The following is an 18,859-nucleotide window of genomic DNA, read 5'->3' as shown; positions in this document are numbered from 1 at the left end:
ATTTGGTTATCCTCTTTGTATCAGAAAATGCATCAGGCAATTCATTTGCTATTCTTTGCAAATGTATAATCTTTTGAACTTCTAGTTCACATTGCCCTGATCGAGGATCTAAATACATCAACGTTGATGCATTCCAATTAAGTTCCTTTTCGGGAAGCTATTCTCTCCCCCTAATGTTGGAAATTTTGATTCATCAAAATGACAATCTGCAAATCGGGCTTTAAATACATCCCTAGTTTGTATCTCAAGATACCTCACTATAGAGGGAGAATCATATCCAACATATATCCCCAATTTTCTTTGGGGTCCCATTTTGGTGCGATTAGGTGGTGTAATGGGAACATATATCGCACACCCAAATATTCTTAAATGGGAAACATTTAGCTGCTGGCCAAATACTAATTGCATAGGAGAGAACTGATGGTAACTCGTTGGCCTCAAACGAATAAGTGCCGTGGCATGTAAAATAGCATGCCCCCAAACCGAGGTTGGGAGATTTATTCTCATAAGTAAGGGTCTAGCAATTAATTGGAGGCGTTTAATAAGTGATTCTGCTAACCCATTTTGTGTGTGAACATAAGCTACTAGATGTTCAACACTTATCCCATTAGCCATACAATAAGCATCAAAAGCTTGGGAAGTAAATTCATCAGCATTATCAAGACGAATTGCTTTGATTGGATTTTCTGGGAATTGTGCTTTTAATCGAATAATTTGAGCTAATAATCTCGCAAACGCCAGGTTGCGAGAAGATAATAAGCACACATGTGACCATCTTGAAGATGCGTCTATTAGGACCATAAAATATCTAAAAGATCCACATGGTGGATGAATATGTCCACATATATCACCTTGAATCCTTTCTAGGAATTCAGGGGACTCAAATCCATTCTTTACTGGTGATGGCCTTAATATTAACTTTCCCTGAGAACATGCAGCACAACAAAATTCACTAGTTTTAAGAATCTTCTAGTTCTTTAGTGAATGTCCATGGGAGTTTTCAATAATTCTCCTCATCATGGTTGTTCCCGGATGACCCAATCGGTCGTGCCAAGTTATGAATTCATTTGGGCTAGTAAACTTCTGGTTTACAGTGGCATGTGATTCAATTGCACTAATCTTGGTATAATATAACCCAGATGAAAGTGATTGCAACTTTTCTAATATAACCTTTTTATTTGAATAATGAGTTGTGATACATAAGTACTCATAACTTCACTCATTCATAGTCTCAATATGATATCCATTTCGGTGAATATCTTTAAAGCTCAACAAGTTTCTTCGAGACTTGGTAGACAACAGTGTATTATTTATTATGAATTTTGTTCCTCCGGGAAACAAAATTATAGCTCTTCCGGAGCCTCCAATCACATTGCCTGAGCCAATAATAGTATTAACACATTCTTCTTTTGGCACAAGATGGGTAAAATATATATCACTTTTGAGAATAGTGTGCGAACTTGCACTATCCCCAAGGCATACATCTTCATTACATATCCTTGCCATTCTCTTCAAAGACAAATAATAATAAAATGAGTAGTATGCACCGTTAAATTGAATACTTGATCGGAATTTTTGTTAAGAAATACTGCACATAAAAATAATGTCATATACTAAAATTTTATTTTAAAACATGACACATTTAATGATTTCAAAATTCATAAACATTAATATTTCATTATTTATATACATCACATTTGAAACTTAAATACATAGAAAATAAAACTTAATAATAAGTTCTTTACATTATTTATTTATATAGATACTTAACAATCTCGCATATTAAACTATTCCATCATTTATCAAATGACCAATATTTCCTTCAAGATCCTCAAAGAAATCAAATACATCATAATGAGTGGTGGAATTTTCAGCATCATTTGAAACGAAATTCGACTCTTTTCTCTTGTCGTCCTTTTTCAAAGATACTTGGTAAAGATCGACTAGGTGCCTTGGGATACGACAGGTACGTGACCAATGGTCCTTTCCACCACAACGGAAACACTTATCCTTTGTTGATTTATTCTGCCCGATATTTCTTTCTTTATCCCACTTCTGGTGAGATCCTCTCTTTTGAATATAATTCCTTTTCCTTCCATAATTTTTCTTGTTATTAAAACCTTTCCATTTACCTATTCTGGGGTAATTTGCCACATTTACTTCAGGAAATGGGGTAGCGCCAGCAGGGCACGCTTCGTGATTCTTTAAAAGTAACTCATTGTTGCGTTCAGCAACAAGAAAGCAAGAAATTAACTCAGAATATTTTTTAAACCCTTTTTCTCGATATTGCTGCTGCAGGAGCACATTCAAGGCATGGAAGGTTGAGAAAGTTTTTTCCAACATATCATTATCAGTTATCTTTTCTCCACATAATTTCATTCGTGAGGTGATTCGAAACATTGCAGAATTATATTCATTTATGGATTTAAAATCCTGCAGACGCAAGTGCGACCACTCATATCGGGCTTGAGGAAGTATCACCGTTTTTTTATGATTATACCTTTTTTCAAGGTCTTTTCAAAGATCTGCAGGATCTTTTAATATGAGATATTCATTTTTCAATCCTTCGTCAAGATGACGACAAAGAAAAATCATGGCTTTGTCTTTATCCTTCTGGGATGCATTATTTTCAGCCTTAATGGTATCTCCAAGATCCATTGAATCAAGATGGATTTCAGCATCTAATATCCATGATAAATAATTGTTTTCAGATATATCAAGAGCATTGAATTCAAGATGAGAGAGTTTCGACATAATGAAAATTTGTTACCCGAGTCTTCCTAAAAATTTGATCAGAGTCTCGTGCTGATAACGTGTTGTAAAATAACTAAATAAATAAATAAGGAAGAGGTAATAAAATAAAGTATAAATAGAGATCCCAAGTATTTAGAGATCCAATCTTTCAAAAGTAGGCAGGGAGAAGAAATTTTGGAGTTTTCTTTGCTCCACTAATTTTCAACAAATTTGCGCCGCCCTAGAGCAGTCCCTTAAGACATGAATGGTGCTTTTTATCTTAGTTTTGCAGTAGCAACATAACGGCGATACACCATACCATCTCTGTCTTCTAGAGTTTGTTTTCAGTCTATCATGCGCAGCTTGTAGTTGATATTTTTCATTCTCTGTGGCTCGCTCCAACCCCAAATTCTTTTCCAAACCTTCTCTACATTGTCTATTGCTTGAGCTGTGTGTGACACGTTTTCAGTCTTGTTTTGATCATCCTTTATTCCAGGTTTCCTAGTTAAACTATTCTTCGTGTATATCTATTTACTTTATTTTTGTTTTAGAGGTCATAGCACCTCACCACCATTGTTTGACTTCTTAGACGTAAAGCTCTGTGTGGTAGGGTGTTACAAGTTGCACATGGCTTGGTCTAATCTCTTGAATACTCTCTCCCTCCCCTGCCAAATTGGTCCTCTCCAGGTAAATCGAGTGCCAATGAAACCCAAATAAATGAGCCAACACTTCTCTATCTATTCGTTAAATCTCCTTATCTGGGGAAAGTTAGACACGACAATTGTTTTTCATTGCTATCACTTATATTGTTAAAGTCCTCGTAAATCAACCATGGACTTTGTATCATGTTCGCGATGCTTTTGAAAAACTCCCACACCTCCCTTCTTCGTCCTTCTTGAGGGTGAGCATACACGATAGTGAGGAACCAACTCCTATTATCTTCAACTATATGGACATGGATGGCTTAGTTGTGTCTACTAATCTCTTGGACCTATATATTCAGTTTATTCCACATTAACCAAATATCGCTTAAAAATTCGTTAGCATCTACAATGAGATAGTGGTTGAACCCTGCCTTCTTAATGGAGTCCTCTACCACCCTACCTGCACAACTTGTTTCTTGAATAGCAATCAAGTCTAGTTTGTATTGAAGGCAAGATTCCTTTAAAACTCTTGTAAATTTTGAGTTAGTTGCCCTTCTAGAATTTGAAGAAAAAATAATCATCACACTTGATTAAAAAAATAAGCCCATAGGCCACAAATCTCAAATTAAACAAGCCACAAGACAAGGAGGCCATTTAGGCCAACTCCATATCACCCCTGTCGGGGCTTCTTTCTTCCTCCATTTCATGACCGATTGAGTCTCTTCTACGATAATATCATCCAAATTCGTCATAAAAAAAAGTGGACTTGGTTGGATCAGGTGGTTTTGGGTCCATATTTTACTCTAAGAGTATTTTCATCACCATAGTGTCTTCAGTTGAAGTATCCATATAATTTGGGTTAGGGTGTTGTGGGCTGGGTATTATCTCAACGATGGTTATGTAGATGGATTCAGGTGGTTTGCCAATTGGGCTAGCCAAAAGGACCACTATTTGGGCTTGATAGCTGTGTGATTTTCTTTTGGGTGTAGATGTTAGGGTTTCACTAGGTAGGTTTGCATGATTGGGCTCAGGTTGTGGTGTCTTAGATAGGGACTTAGCTCTTCTCATTTGGCTTCCCGTTAAGTATTTCTTGGGAGAATCTCTTGCTGACGTTGTTTTCAAGGATGATAACTGCGTATGGTTATGTTGATTATCCATCATTTTGTTTCCTAAATCATCTTTCTCTAGTACCTCATACCTTGTCCTTTCTTTCACCATCTCCCTTTTGTCATGTTCCTCTATCTGCTTGCGCCCATTCTCTACATTACTTTTCTCTTTGTTGGTTACCATTTTTTGTCCTTTTCGATTTTTGGACAAATAATCAAGTACCAAAATTAGAGTTTTTTGTAATTACACCCTTACCCTTGTCGATTCCATTTCCCTTCCCTGCTCCATTGGTTTCATGGTGATCTGCTGTCCTTGGCAAGTTCACCGTGGTGGTAGCACCTCCTTTTGCCATCTCTCCATTTGCTTTCTCACTAGTTATTGCTTTGTTGGAGCACTCATCATTACATGGCCAAATCTTCCGCAAGTGAAGCACAACATGTGCAACCCTTCATATTTTATATAGTAGCTTCTGCCATTCATCAGGTACTTTGCTTCCAGAGGTTTGCTGAGATCTAACTCAACGCAGAGTCTTGCAAACTTGCCTCTTGACTGGTTTGCCGTATTCATGTCCACCTTGAGGATTTTACTTATTTGGTTGCCAACCGTCTCCAGAAAACACTTGTCATAGTATTTAATTGGAAGATTGGGCAAACGTAACCATGCAACCACTTTGTTAATATTAGTCTCAGATGGATTGAATTCTGGAGCCCACCTTCTAATGGTAAGGTAGTGATCAAATAAGAGCCAGGGATCTCCTTCTAGCACATGCCAGTAATCCTCATCATTAAATAATCTCACCACATAGAAATTATTTCCTAGATCAATAAGATCCATTCCTTTAGATTTAGCCCACATAGTGTCCAGCCGCCTCTTGAGAACCCCATAAGCTACTTTTCTGCTAAGAAGTTTTATAATCCAGGCATTTTTTCATGGCTTTTCAAGCCTCTTTCTCTCTGCCTTATTCATCTTTATATTGATGGTACTGTTATGGAGCTTCTTTATTGAGATAATTGGGTTTCTTCTTTTCTCTTTCTGTACTCTTTTGATGGCCTCTCTCTGAAACTTGCTCATGGTAAGCATGTCCTCCCTCTCTTCCTGGTCCTCTTCATCTGAGGAGTCTTCTGATTGGCTATCTTCAGTCTCTTCCGACTCTGAATCAGGATTAGCACTACCATGCATGATCAAGTCTGCATATGTCCTTCTTTTGCCATTTGCTCCATAGAAGGAGGTTCTATCGCACATCCACTCTTCCTTCTTGACTACTCTGGACGTCTCCCCTTTGAACTCTCCCATGTCATTTCGTAGCTTTTTCTTGCTCCTATTCATTTGGTTTACTTCTTTTATAGTAGTGTTCGGTGACCGATCGCTTATCAATTTTTTGTAAAATTAATAATGTCACGAATAATTTTTTTATTTAGACTCTACACATGCTTTTTTCCTAATTTCAATTTATCCTGTATTTACAAAAGAGAGTTAATAATTTGAAATATTCTCATCTCTAAGAAGCTATTTTTTTGTCATTACTAAAATTGTATTTAAATAATGTGTTATTCATGGCTCTACCGAAGAAGATAATCATTCATTGACTATGTACACCAATCATTGGGCCAAGCCACCCTAACCCAATGATTCAAGCCCTATTTTAATCCTCGAGGCACAAATTTGTTTGTCACTTAGTCAACCTACTATTGGTAATTTAGTATTAAGTATTAACTATGGAATGCCAAAGAAAAAATAATAATAACTATGAAGCACCATACTTTGAGTCAATTCACCAAGGAAAAAATAAATAAGAGAATGAGAATGTGAAACAATAATTCAATATTGATTGATAGGCATAAACAAGAAATTATTCCAAATTGGTATGCATCTATTGGACAAAAAGCTTATGCAAAAGCTATAGGTTATTTACTGCAAATAAATTACTATTATCATACATAAATGTTATATCTATATTTCTAGTCTCCATGGTGTGTGGATATTCTTCACATTCGCTTCTACAGCAAAAAAACTAAGTTGCATGCTCTTTCTCCAATAAGAATAGGGTTAGAACTTAGAAGAGATTAGGTGTAATGTGGTCTCAGATAATTAATGCAACATGAGTTTGATTTAGGTCCCATAGATATACATATAAATATAACATATTAGTAGGTTTGTCCATAAATGTGGGTCACGTATGTGCCTTGGCTTTTAATTCTCCGTCTATTATTGTTATTGTTCATACGGATCTTGGTATGCTGCATTTAATTACTACCGTTCCATTGTTTGCAAAATTAGGACTAGCAAAATAAATGGTACAAGAGAATTAGAAAAATATATCGTTTTGTGATTATGATTTTCTGGGTTCCTAAGTTGAGAAAATTATAGGACTTAGGAAATAAGACTATATATTAAGACTTTTTTCATTTTTCGTATAATGGGCAACTACAAAAAGTTTCAATCATTGACAGAATTGAAAAGCTAACAATATTGCTAAGATTAAAATAATAAAATATATAATGCGTGCAAAATGCGGGAGGATAAGATTTTTATTTTTTTTCCTTTCATTTTTGTCTTTTGGGAGGATAAGATTGAAATCTATGTGATAGGAATCTTAGTTCTATAACTCGAATTTTTAGCGAATATGGTTTGTGTGATGTTTTTATATTTCTGAAAATTTTATATTAAAAATTATTTTAATATACGATTTTTAGCGTATAATATCAAAAAAATTATGTGAATAAGATAGTTTAGATAATTTAATAGAAAATATATACATGGAACTAGAGAAATACTTAATTTAATAACTAATTTTTTTAGTTGAATCAACTCGATTATTTATCTAAAAAAAAGAATTATTTTAAATAAATAAATATAATATAATATTATCATTAATTTATGAATTCAGTTTCAATATATTTTTAAAAAAGCTTTAAATTAACACTAGCAAAGGAGTAATTTTATGCAAAATTTGAATTAGGTATGGATTATAGGACATGTTATGTGCAGAAGCAGTTATTAACATAGAGCGTTAAAGTAGGGTGCAAAACGGTCGTCAAGAAAACAAGTGCGAAACTGATGAAAATCATTATATGAGTAACTGTCAGTTGACATTAGATTAGTTTATAAATAGAATTTTGGGCAAATATTGTAATCAGTTCAGTTCTTCTTGAAAAACACTTTGAAACTCAAAAACGTTCTCAGCCTCCCTAGCATCACAGAGTAAAATTGGAAATCTTAAGTAATTTTTCTGAAATCTGAACTCAAGCTTGTACTTTATTTTCTATTTTTAATCAAAGTTCTTTATTTTTATTTGTTCGTCTTCATCTTTTTCTTCCATTCTCTTTTAATTTCTGCATTTTACTTTACTTCCGACACCTTGCATATTTTTTATCTTTAATTTTACTTTCGAAACTATAATTGAGACCTTGAGACACTCACAAAAGGAGTTGTTTCCACTCCTTGAATTAATATCGTGAAACAAAAAATCGAGTAAAACAAATTGGCACGTCCAGTGGGACCTTATCAATAGATTGTAGTTTGTCAAAAGAAAAATAAGGAGTTTTGAATTTGTATGTGGTTACGTAGTGGGAAGATTGTATTTTCAGAGACCAAGAAATCAGCATCAGTTGCCATGTCAAATACATCTGTAGCATCTTCTTCTACTTCCAGCGAAGAGACTAGAGGAAATGAGTCAGAAAATTCTCTCGTGATTTCAAACGCAGAGCCTACCTTGCTGTTAGTGAGACATGATGGTATTGGTCATGCCCATCCAGGGTTAAATACAACTCATCTAAATACCGTGGGGTGACCGCTTTATGGCTTGCCACTGGAGTATGTTCCCCCATGGTGACACAAGGATTGCCTGTGCCTCTCTACTGAACTTTTCAAAATCTTCTTTTCCAGAATCCATATGGCATGTCAAATGTACCTATTTCTGAGGTGTCAGGTTCACATATGTCACAACAAAATTTTTCACATGTTATTAACACAGGAAATAACAGCGCATCTAATTCTACTACACCTACTGTTACTAGGATAGAAAATTACAGGTCTATGTTTTCTGACATATCAAGAGCAATGCATATTAATCAACTTAGTCAAACCGTTAGATCTTTAGTAAATATTAGACAACAGATGGATGAAAGTCACCATGATCTAATAAATATGTTAACTCATCAAATGGTAACTGTTTTGAGTCTTTTCTTAGAAAATACAAATATAAGAATTGAACAGTTAAATAGGAAAGTTAATAGAATTGCTACTATGGTCAATTTAGAAGAAAATGACAACTATGGTTTAGGATTTGATAATGTCAACCAAAATGATGGAGCAATTCTTAATTATGATATTCATATGTCTAAACATGGTCAAAATGATGATAGTATGTTAAAAAGACTTAGGCAAAACAATATCGAGGGAGCAAGATGTCAATCAAGTGATTGAACAAATTTTAAAAAGATTGGGATTTAATGTTTGATTTGCAAATCAACTTCAGTTTATGTTTTCTTTTTCTGAATTTATCCAACAAACTAAATTGCCTGAGGGATGGAAGTTTTCTAAGTCATTAATTACATTCTCTGAGAAAGATGAAGAATCGTTAGTAGAGCACATTGCTCACTATACTGTCGAAATCAATGAAGTGGCATCAAATGAGTATTTAAAAATAAAATTTTTTTCCCTCTTCGTTGACAAGAAATGCCTTTATTGTTTTCTAACCTAAAGCCAAATTCAATTCACTCTTGGATGCAATTAGAAAAAGATTTTCATAAACAGTTTTTTCGTAATGAATTAAGAATTAATTTAAGTGATTTATTCTCTATCAAACGCAATGTCAAAGAATCAATTGATAAGTATTTGGCTAGGTTCAAAAATATGAGAAATGGATGCTTTACTCCAGTTTCAAACTCTGAAATTGTCAAAATAACTATAAATGAATTAAAATTTGGAATTAGGAAGAAGATTGTAAATCAACACTATCATAACATGACTTAACTTACTGAAAATGTTAGACAAATTGAATAGTTAAAAGATGAGAAAGAAGCAAAATATAAAAAGATGATAAAAGAAAGATTGAATATTCATCAAACATCTCATTAAGTAAGCCATACAGAAGATGATCGAAAAAATTTTTTTGAAGTACAATATAAATACTTTTCTGCAAATAAGGGGGTAATTTTGATAAACAAAAAAATATGACAAAAAATAATCTCATCTTTTTTGTTTTTTATTAGTTTTTATTTTTTTTATTCTTATCTTTATTTTTTCTTTTCTCTCTTCTTTCTTCGTTTCTTTATCTCTTTTCTCTTTTCTATTCATCCTAATCTTCTTTGCTTTATCTTTCTCATTTTTCTTATCTTTTAAATTTCTATTTCTTTCTTATCTTTTGGTTCTAACTTTTATTTACCTTGTTATGATTTTTTTTAAATGCATCAAGTTTAAAATCTTAGACAAAAATAATCTCTCATTGACATTTGGGTATGTAATTCATAAGTATAAAAACCTAATTGACTTAAAAATTCTGTTGAGTCTATTAGTGCTTAGAGTTAAAACTATTAGAATGTTAGTGTGAAGATTTTATAGGATTAGAAATTTTATCAAATCTAATTGGCAACTAGAGCTTAACATATGAAAGAGATGACTTCACGAAGTTAGGATTCTGTTACTTCTGAAGTTAGAAAAATTGTGTCAATTAAAACAATAAAAGTGTATGTGTCAAAAACTCTCAACTGAAATGTCAAAGGTTAAAAAAAAGGTCAATTGACACATATTTAATATGCCAAATTTATAATAGATATTATTTGATACACTTAAAAGCTTCGTAAAAAAGAATAAACTCCATTGATAGTTCAACTATAATGTAAAAGTTAGATTTATAGGCTTAGAAATTCTGTTAAGTCTAATACTAGTAAACATTTAATTTGTCAAGTAGATGTATCTAAAGTGTCAATTGACTTAAGTGTCAAAGATAAGATAAATGTCAACAAACAAATAAGTTTTTTTTCACATTTCAATCATTGCATATCTTCAAATGAAAAATCTTGAGGGCATCTTGTTAGACAATAAAATATTATTACTTAAAAAAAGAGTTATTTTAAGTAAATAAATATAATATAATATTATTATCAATTTATTAAATCAGTTTCAATATATTTTAAGAGAAGTTTCTAATTAATACTAGCAAAGAGAAATTTTATGCAAAATTTGAATTAGATCTGAATTATAGGGCATGCTATGTGCAGGAGCAGTTATCAACATAGAGCGTCAAAGTAGAATGCAAAACGGTCGTCAAAGAAACAAGTATGGACGGTTATTCAAATTTGAAAACTGATGAAGATCATTATAAGAGTAACTGTCAGTTGACATTAGATTAGTTTATAAATAGAGTTTTGGGCAAACATTGTAATAAGTTTAGTTCTTCTTGAAAAATACTTGGAAACTCAAAAACACTTTCAGCCTCCCTAGCATCACAGAGTAAAACTGGAAATTTTAAATAATTCCTCTAAAATCTGAACTCAAATTTGTACTTTATTTTCTATTTTTAATTAAAGTTCTTTATTTTTATTTGTTCGTCTTCATCTTCTTTTTCCATTCTCTTTTAATTTCTGTATTTTACTTTACCCCCGGCACCTTGCATATTTTTTTATCTTTAATTTTACTTTCGAAACTACAATTGAGACTTTGAGACACTCACAAAAAGAATCATTTCTACTCTTTGAATTAAGATCGTGAAACAAAAAATCGAGTAAAACAAGTAGATAGACAAAAGTATATCCTACAAATTTTAAAAAATAGTTTAATACGCTTCAAAAAGTATTTTTATTGGATAAATTTTTTTATTTATTATTTGAGTTTCATTAACATTTAAAAAAGTGTCTAGACAATAATTATGACTAAATTTTTAAAGTGATCCTTCGTATTTGGTCCTGCATTAATTTTACTTATAAATTTTTAATTGTACTATTTTGATCCTCGAAAATGAATTCTAGACTCGATAAAAGCCCTCAAGTCTATTCCGGACACGAATCAATAAATTGGAGTGTTGATGTGGCAAGTCACTGCTACGCTAGATATAAGGACGACGTCGTTTAAGGCTTTAGTGTCTAGTGAGATAAAAACATCACCATTTTAGATGGACAAGGTAAACAAAACGTTAGAGACATTCATATTTTGATCATACAAACTTTTTCTTCCTTTTTAGAATTGAAATTATACTTAAATAAGTCTGACTTGGTGAAAGTATTTAGCTCTAAATTCAATATTGTAAATTTGTAACAATAGATCTTCACCAATAACAGCATGAACTCCACTAAAGTGTTTCTTTCTTCTATGGTGGAGGTGAAAGAAACATCGCCAACGCTCTTAAGTGTGTAGCATATTAAGAAAGAGAAAAAGAGATAGATACAAACGTGAAGAATGTTCTAGAAGCTAACATTCAAAAAATACGTTATCCTAACCATTGCAACTTCTCTTTAGGATTAAATTTCTCGTTTTTCACATAACTTTTTTTTTTTAATTTTAAAAAAAGAAAAGGTAGAAGACAAGAGTCAAAAAGAAAAACTAAAATATACAAAAACCTAGAAACAGAACCTATATTGTCGATGGGATAGAACTCCTTGAATAGGTTGACAACCACGAACTTTTTCTATTGGAGTGAACGACTTATAGACAAAAGATTTCGATAGCTTTGTCAGAAGGCAATCTGGCTAACAATTATTTGTTTCGATTGGTGGCGTGCTATCCTGCGATGGCGTTCAGATCGATGGCAGGACAGCAGTCAAACGATTTGGTAGAACTTGTTGGTCGCAGATGTAGAATAAAAGAGTAAGAATAAAGAGGGTGAGAGAAAATAGAGAGCAAGTATTATTATAGAATTTTCAACTTAAAGAAGGCAAAACCATAGAGAAAGTGAGAATAAAAAACTAGAATTAGAAGAAGAATCATCAACAGAAAATGAAAGAAAGAAGTAAAGGAAACAGAAGTAAAAGAAGAAAAAGATGGAATTCAGATTGTGTTTAGTGTTTATAAATAAAGATAGAGAGTACATTAGAGTATGATCACCACATAATGCCACAGTAGTAGTAACTTGTCACATCAGCATTTTGATTTTTTGACTCATGCTAGAAATGGATTTGAGGACTTTTATAGAGCACAGATCTTAATCTCGAGGATCATAATAATGTAATTAAAAACTCATTGGTAAAATTGGTGCACGGGTCCACTCTCAAGAATCACTTTAAAAATTTAGTCCGACAATTATGTATTAAAAAAATAATTTAATTTTGTATTTGGTTGATTGGAAAACAAAAAAAATTCTAGTGGGCCAATCCGTGGCCCAAGATAAAAAGTATGTTATGCCAAATTGATAGTAGAAACCATTTACTTTCATCTTAGGGTTGCGGGGCCCATATAAGTTGCTACTTTGAGAAGTAAATCCATAAAATCCAAGATCAAATAGATACAGAACCATCAAAACTTTACTTTGTAGAAGATAAGATGACCTTCAAAACATTACCATCAATTCATAGTCCAATAAAAGCATAAGCCTATCAACAATTGGCCCAAAATATTTTAACTTGCTTTACTTCTATTTATCTTATTTTACAATTGCAAGCTTACAACATCAACGTCAACACCACATTATAATTTGAGATTATTTGATTTCTGTTTTTCATCGCGTAAGGAATATTACGTTTAAGCGAATCATTTCACAGTAATGAACCTGGAAAATTTAGAAGAAGCGGTTTTGGATTTTTTCCAAAATAAAAGGGATAAATAATTAATTTTCATATCTACTTTTTCAGTTTTATTTACTAAAATATAACATTCCATTATCATCAAATTGTAATTTATTTCTTGTAGTTAAGTCAACAAATTCTTTTTCCTAAATTGATTTATTTCTATAGATTTCTGTTATAATTGCTGCCAATGGGGTTAAAATATCCATAAAAGTTATGGATATTGAAAAAAAGAATAGTTATACTTATCCGTTTAAGAAGAGTGTTAGCTGTTAGGCCGAATAATTTTTATAATTTGTAACTATTAAATAATTATTAATAATATTTTTAATGGTGTGAGATCTAATAGTATAGGATTATAATGATATTTTTCGTTTAATTAAAAAAAGTAAAAGCAAAATCAACTAAGGGGTGACTAGGTGTGAACGAGTGAAGTGTGAACACATAATGGGAGTTTTCATCAACTACGGTGACCACAAATACTAAAAAAATATTCAAATTTAGTTTTTGTTTTTATTTTGTATTTTTATTTTTAAAATTCTGTAAAAAAATTTCTAATATCACTCAGATTTTTATATGTTTATTGACAAAATGTTAAAACAAAAAACCTTAAGAATAAAATTAAAAGAAAAAATACAAACTAAATTAATATCAGAGTATTTTGATGATAAAGACAGAAGATGAGGGTATTTAATTATTTATTATGTCTTGAAATTTTTTTAAGTTCCAATATGTTATGAAGTATTTTATTGAGTTGTCATATTTGTGTGTAAGACATATTTTAAATATGATATTTATTGATATTTATTTGATATGTGTGGTAACTGTGTCTAATTATATTTTTATAAAAGAATAAAAATTCGTTTGCAAATACATTTAAATATATTGAAATACCATGTTAGTGTGTCTAATTTTATTTTTAACATGTATTTTTAAAATAAATTTAAAAATAATATATTATTATTTATTAAAATAAAAAATATTTTAAATACTTTATATAGTTAAAAATAATTTCATATTTTAATCAATAAAATATCAACATATCATTATAATTTATCTAAAAATTATTTTATATTTTATGTATACACCGTATCTTTATGTCATATAAAATTTTAAAATTTATGTGACTACGAATCATGTATCTGTGTAAATGTCACTATATCATAATGCAAAACAGACGATTCAATTTTAGTTATCCAAAATTAAATGTAACATGTAAATTATAATCGAAAGATAATAAATTAAGATTATTAATTAATTAATTCTTTTATAAAAGATATAAAAAATTTAATTTTTTAATATATTTAGAGTAATATTAGAAAATAAAATTTTTTAACTAATATTAATTAAATTTTTTAAAATTATTTTATTTATCTTAAAATTTTAAATTTTAAGTGATAAATTCTTTATTTTACTTAATTATAAATTTTAAATTATACATTTTTTGAAAAATAATATTTTTAGTTTTTAAAATAAAAATTGGCTAATATTGCTTGAGAATTTAATTTTAATGCACTATTAGTATAAACCGTAAAAATATGTATCGAATCATATAATATCATATCAAAAAAAAAAATAATTCACAAAAAAATAACTTTTTTTTATATTAACCGAAGTAAATAGCCATTCAAAAAAAATAATTATATATTTATATAAAACTTTTACGCATCAAATGAAGTTCTATTATCTTATTAAAATTTAATTTTTATTATTTTTATATATTTATTATAAATTTAATTTTAATACATGTATAATTAAAAAATATTGTCATCTAATTAGATTTAATATTCATGTGTTTAAATAATTTTTTAATTAATAAATTTAAAAATAATTTTTTTTATTGATATGATAATATATATTTTTATATTATTTGGATATTAAAAATAAAAAATAAATTTATTTATTAAATATTTATAACAAAAAATATATAATAAATATTATTTTGAAAAAAGATAATATTTGTGTTAAATATATTCATTCATATTCAACATTTTATTGGTTCTTGTAGCGTTCTCACAACATTCAATTCCATTTATTATAGCATCTCTCTCGATTTGGTTCTTCTCTGCAAAACCATGCTTTTTCATACTCTCTTCCAAACCCCTCGTTACACTAACTCTTCCGTTTAGAATCCATCAAAACCTTTTAGATTCAGTTTCTAATTTTTAATTTCGCACCTCAAAAAACCGTAATTCCCATTTCTCCGATCCGTTTTTCCCCCTAGCTGATTCTGCTTCAAGATTCAGTTTTTCATCTTCCTTGATTCCCAAGTCAGTAGAAAGTTCTCGTTTTCGCACATTTTGTAAGTTTCTACAAGTTTCTGTTTTAACCGATTGTTGTTGTTTTTTTTATAATATATTTCTTCGTTTTTATTTTAGGGTTTCGTGAATTCGCTGTGCCTGGTGATGAAGATTGAGGAATTGGAGGATGGGGAGTGTGTTACGGATGAAAGAGGGAATCACGAGAGGCAGATCGTGAGGGTTGATGCGAAGAGAGCGTTGGTTGGAGCGGGTGCAAGGATCCTATTTTACCCTACGCTTTTGTACAATGTGCTTCGGAATAAGATTGAAGCTGAGTTCAGGTGGTGGGATGAAGTTGATGAGGTTTTACTCTCACTCCAACCTTTTTTTTATGGTGGTTCTTACAGTTTGTTAATTTTTTTCCCTCTGGTTTAAGCATGTTTGACTTTTTTTTTTGTTCTGAAAAAGGGAAAATTGGTTGTGATTGTTGCAATATTGAGGTTGAGAATGGGGTTTTTATGTTTGGATTTTTTTTCTTGTGCCTTGAATTTGTGTTTGTGTTGCTCGGAAAAATGAGATTTTGATGTTTTGATACTTTGCAATGGGAGGATTGTTATGAGTATGGTCAATGTTTCATAATTGATCTCATTTAGTTTCCATGGATGCTATCCTATCATTGAATTCTACTAGTTTGCTGCTGCTGCTTCCGGTTTCAATTTTGATCGTCTTTGTGGTTAGACTTAGCTTATAGTTGCTGTTCTGTTGAATTTTTTTCCCCTGCAGTTTGTGTTACTGGGGGCTGTTCCATTCCCAAAAGATGTTCCACACTTGAAGAAACTCGGTGTGGGTGGTGTAATTACTCTAAATGAGCCTTATGAAACTTTGGTGCCTTCTAAGTTATATCATGTAAGTGATTTCTCACTTTCACCGGGTTGCGTGTATAAATTGGTGGATCCGTTCCACTCTTAATGGTTGTTAATATTCTTGGTTCATATTTTTATTTGTTTCAGACTTATGGGATTGATCATCTGGTAATTCCTACAAGGGATTATCTCTTTGCCCCGTCTTTTGCGGATATAAGCAAGGCTGTTCAATTCATTCACCGTGAGTGATTTATTTAAGTTTTGGAAGTGGGGAGGGGGTAAATGTACCTATCTACCTATAGAAATATGTTTTGCCCGATGCAGTTTTCCCGTTTTGGGGTTTATACTATCTTCTTTTTTTCTATACAGAGAACGCAAGTAGTGGAAGAACTACTTATGTTCACTGTAAAGCTGGGCGAGGGAGGAGTACAACAATTGTTCTTTGTTATTTGGTAATGTTTGGTCCTAAAGACTGTAGTTATGTTTGCCCGGGGCATTAGTTAAGGCTTTTGATACTGATAAGTTTCCTCATTTTATAGGTTGAATACAAGCACATGACACCTGCTGCTGCAATGGAATATGTGCGATCTCGGAGGCCTAGAGTGCTATTGGCACCGTCTCAATGGAAGGTATGGTGTAAATATAGTTTTTCTTCTTCTCTATGATTGTACCCTTTTAGTATTACATATTCTTGCTTGTTGATCATGATATGCAGGCTGTGCAAAAGTATAGCAAGCATAGAGCTTCTTCTTTGCCCTACTCTCCCTCTGCAGATGCAGTTCTTATAACCAAAGACGATCTTGAAGGCTACCATAGCACATGCCATGCTGGTATGGAACTGGCCATTGTACCTAAAGTCACGAAAAAGACCATGCCCATGATAGCAAGATTGTCTTGCCTGTTCACATCGTTGAAAGTTTCAGGTAGCAGTGTACCGACATCCCGGCGGCTGCCAGTATCCGAGGCACTTGCTTGCTAAAGCTAGCTTGAGATGAACATTGCAAGCTAGGGGAATGAAACTTAGATGAAGTTCTTTGTATGCTTGTGGTGCTCATCTCCAATAAAAACCAAAGGAGTGAATTGTTTTTTGTTTTTCTCTTAACCATTTCAACCCCTACTTTAATCCCTTGCTTTCAAATAGATTACTTTTTATGTTTTAGTTAGAGGGCAGCACCACCAGCAACTGAAGCACTTAATCTAAACTTTTTCCCTTCAAGCAGGGGCCTGTACAAAGAGGTATGGTTCACAATGACATGATCATGGAAATAAATAATTTCTGATCATTTCCAGTGTTGGAACATGAAAGAATGATGTATAGGAAGAAAGAAAAGGAGGGAAATATTTCTCCAATGTTGTGTGTGAAGATATTATAGGAACATGTTTGTAGTCCTGTCTCCGTGTACATAGATTTCAAACACAGTTTACTTGTCCTTGAAGTAAATACATGTTTTGTTGATAAATAAAGTATGTTTTGTTTGTTAATCCAAGTGAAACCCTCGTGTCAGTAAAAGTAACATTGAAGTTGAAACCAACAGAATCTGTGCACTTCTTACCAAACTAAGATGCATTTATGGGAAGGCCGTTACTAAAATTGAAAGCTAATTCAACTTTCTTTTCCCTATTTTTGTGCCACAAAACAATGAAGGTTGTTGCAAATCTAAGCTGTGATTTTTATCTCTATTCCCTGTTCTGTCTTGCAGCACCAAGAGGAAATTACGTAGTGGGAATGAAAGTGGGAAATCTTTGTGATATAGTGTGATGTTCCTCTGTCACTCTCAACATTAATCAATATCTCTCATGGTTGGTACGCATCGTTTTCTTGGCCCCAACCAGTGTATTATGTTGCTCGTTTTGGCACGTAGGGTATATATATAATATATCATATATTTAAGAGGTTTTACTCTTATTACAAAGCATATTTTATAACAATTTTATCAATTGAAAATTTGAAAGTGGCAATATTCACCTTCTAGATAAAATTCGGTTAATCTCTTTAATTCATAGCCTCATTATTGCTAGGAAAAAGAGATCGATGAGGACACTGTTTTCTCTTGGTTATATGTGTTTTACGTATATAATTTATTTATACTTTTTTTACGTAACATTTCGATTTTCTCTACTTTGGACTTTGGTTATAGTTTAATGAGAATGTGTGGTTACTGGCTACCAAAGCTATTAGAGTTGGTCTAGTGCTAAGAAATTTGGATTGCATGCATAAGTTCTTAGATTCAAACTTAATAATTACCATGTAACATGAAAGAAAAAATGGTGGTTACCATTATTCATTGCATGAAAGATTTGTTTCTAAAAGATCCAAGTTTACACATTTAATTGTATTCAATCTTTTGAGGTACTTAGAAGATATAGTTGCATTGATCCGAGGCCAATGAGAAAAATTTACGCTTTCAACTAATTATTACAAGCACTTTGGATTAAGAAAATACTAGTAATGGTTTTGAAGGCAAGTTGTTGTTATCATAGCCATTGGAAGTTCAACCTAATTTGATGCCGGATTCAAGGTTATTGCGCCATTGGAATAAAATTATTATTTGAAA

General features: G+C 31.8%; 1 protein-coding gene across 1 annotated transcript; it reads left to right on the top strand.

Annotated features, from left to right (window-relative positions):
• The first annotated feature begins 15,211 nt into the window (after positions 1 to 15,211).
• Positions 15,212 to 17,786, top strand: LOC130982332 (phosphatidylglycerophosphate phosphatase PTPMT2-like). The gene is made up of 7 exons (XM_057906302.1): positions 15,212 to 15,503; positions 15,580 to 15,804; positions 16,225 to 16,347; positions 16,452 to 16,545; positions 16,674 to 16,756; positions 16,844 to 16,933; positions 17,020 to 17,786. The coding sequence occupies exons 2-7, from the start codon at positions 15,607 to 15,609 to the stop codon at positions 17,281 to 17,283; spliced, it is 852 nt and encodes a 283-aa protein (XP_057762285.1). The 5' UTR covers positions 15,212 to 15,503; positions 15,580 to 15,606; the 3' UTR covers positions 17,284 to 17,786.
• Positions 17,787 to 18,859: the final 1,073 nt, after the last annotated feature.

This window comes from Arachis stenosperma, chromosome 5 (assembly GCF_014773155.1).
Source record: "Arachis stenosperma cultivar V10309 chromosome 5, arast.V10309.gnm1.PFL2, whole genome shotgun sequence".
Lineage (NCBI taxonomy): Eukaryota > Viridiplantae > Streptophyta > Magnoliopsida > Fabales > Fabaceae > Arachis > Arachis stenosperma.
Note: the sequence above shows the minus strand (reverse complement) of the source record. Positions and strands in the feature narration are given on the sequence as shown.

Excerpts from the sequence above, each read along its gene's own strand:
- LOC130982332 (XM_057906302.1), top strand. The coding sequence starts at position 15,607 with ATGAAGATTGAGGAATTGGAGGATGGGGAGTGTGTTACGGATGAAAGA. Across the intron at positions 16,348-16,451 it reads TGCCTTCTAAGTTATATCAT|ACTTATGGGATTGATCATCT; the intron begins GTAAGTGATTTC and ends TATTTGTTTCAG. Across the intron at positions 16,934-17,019 it reads TGGCACCGTCTCAATGGAAG|GCTGTGCAAAAGTATAGCAA; the intron begins GTATGGTGTAAA and ends CATGATATGCAG.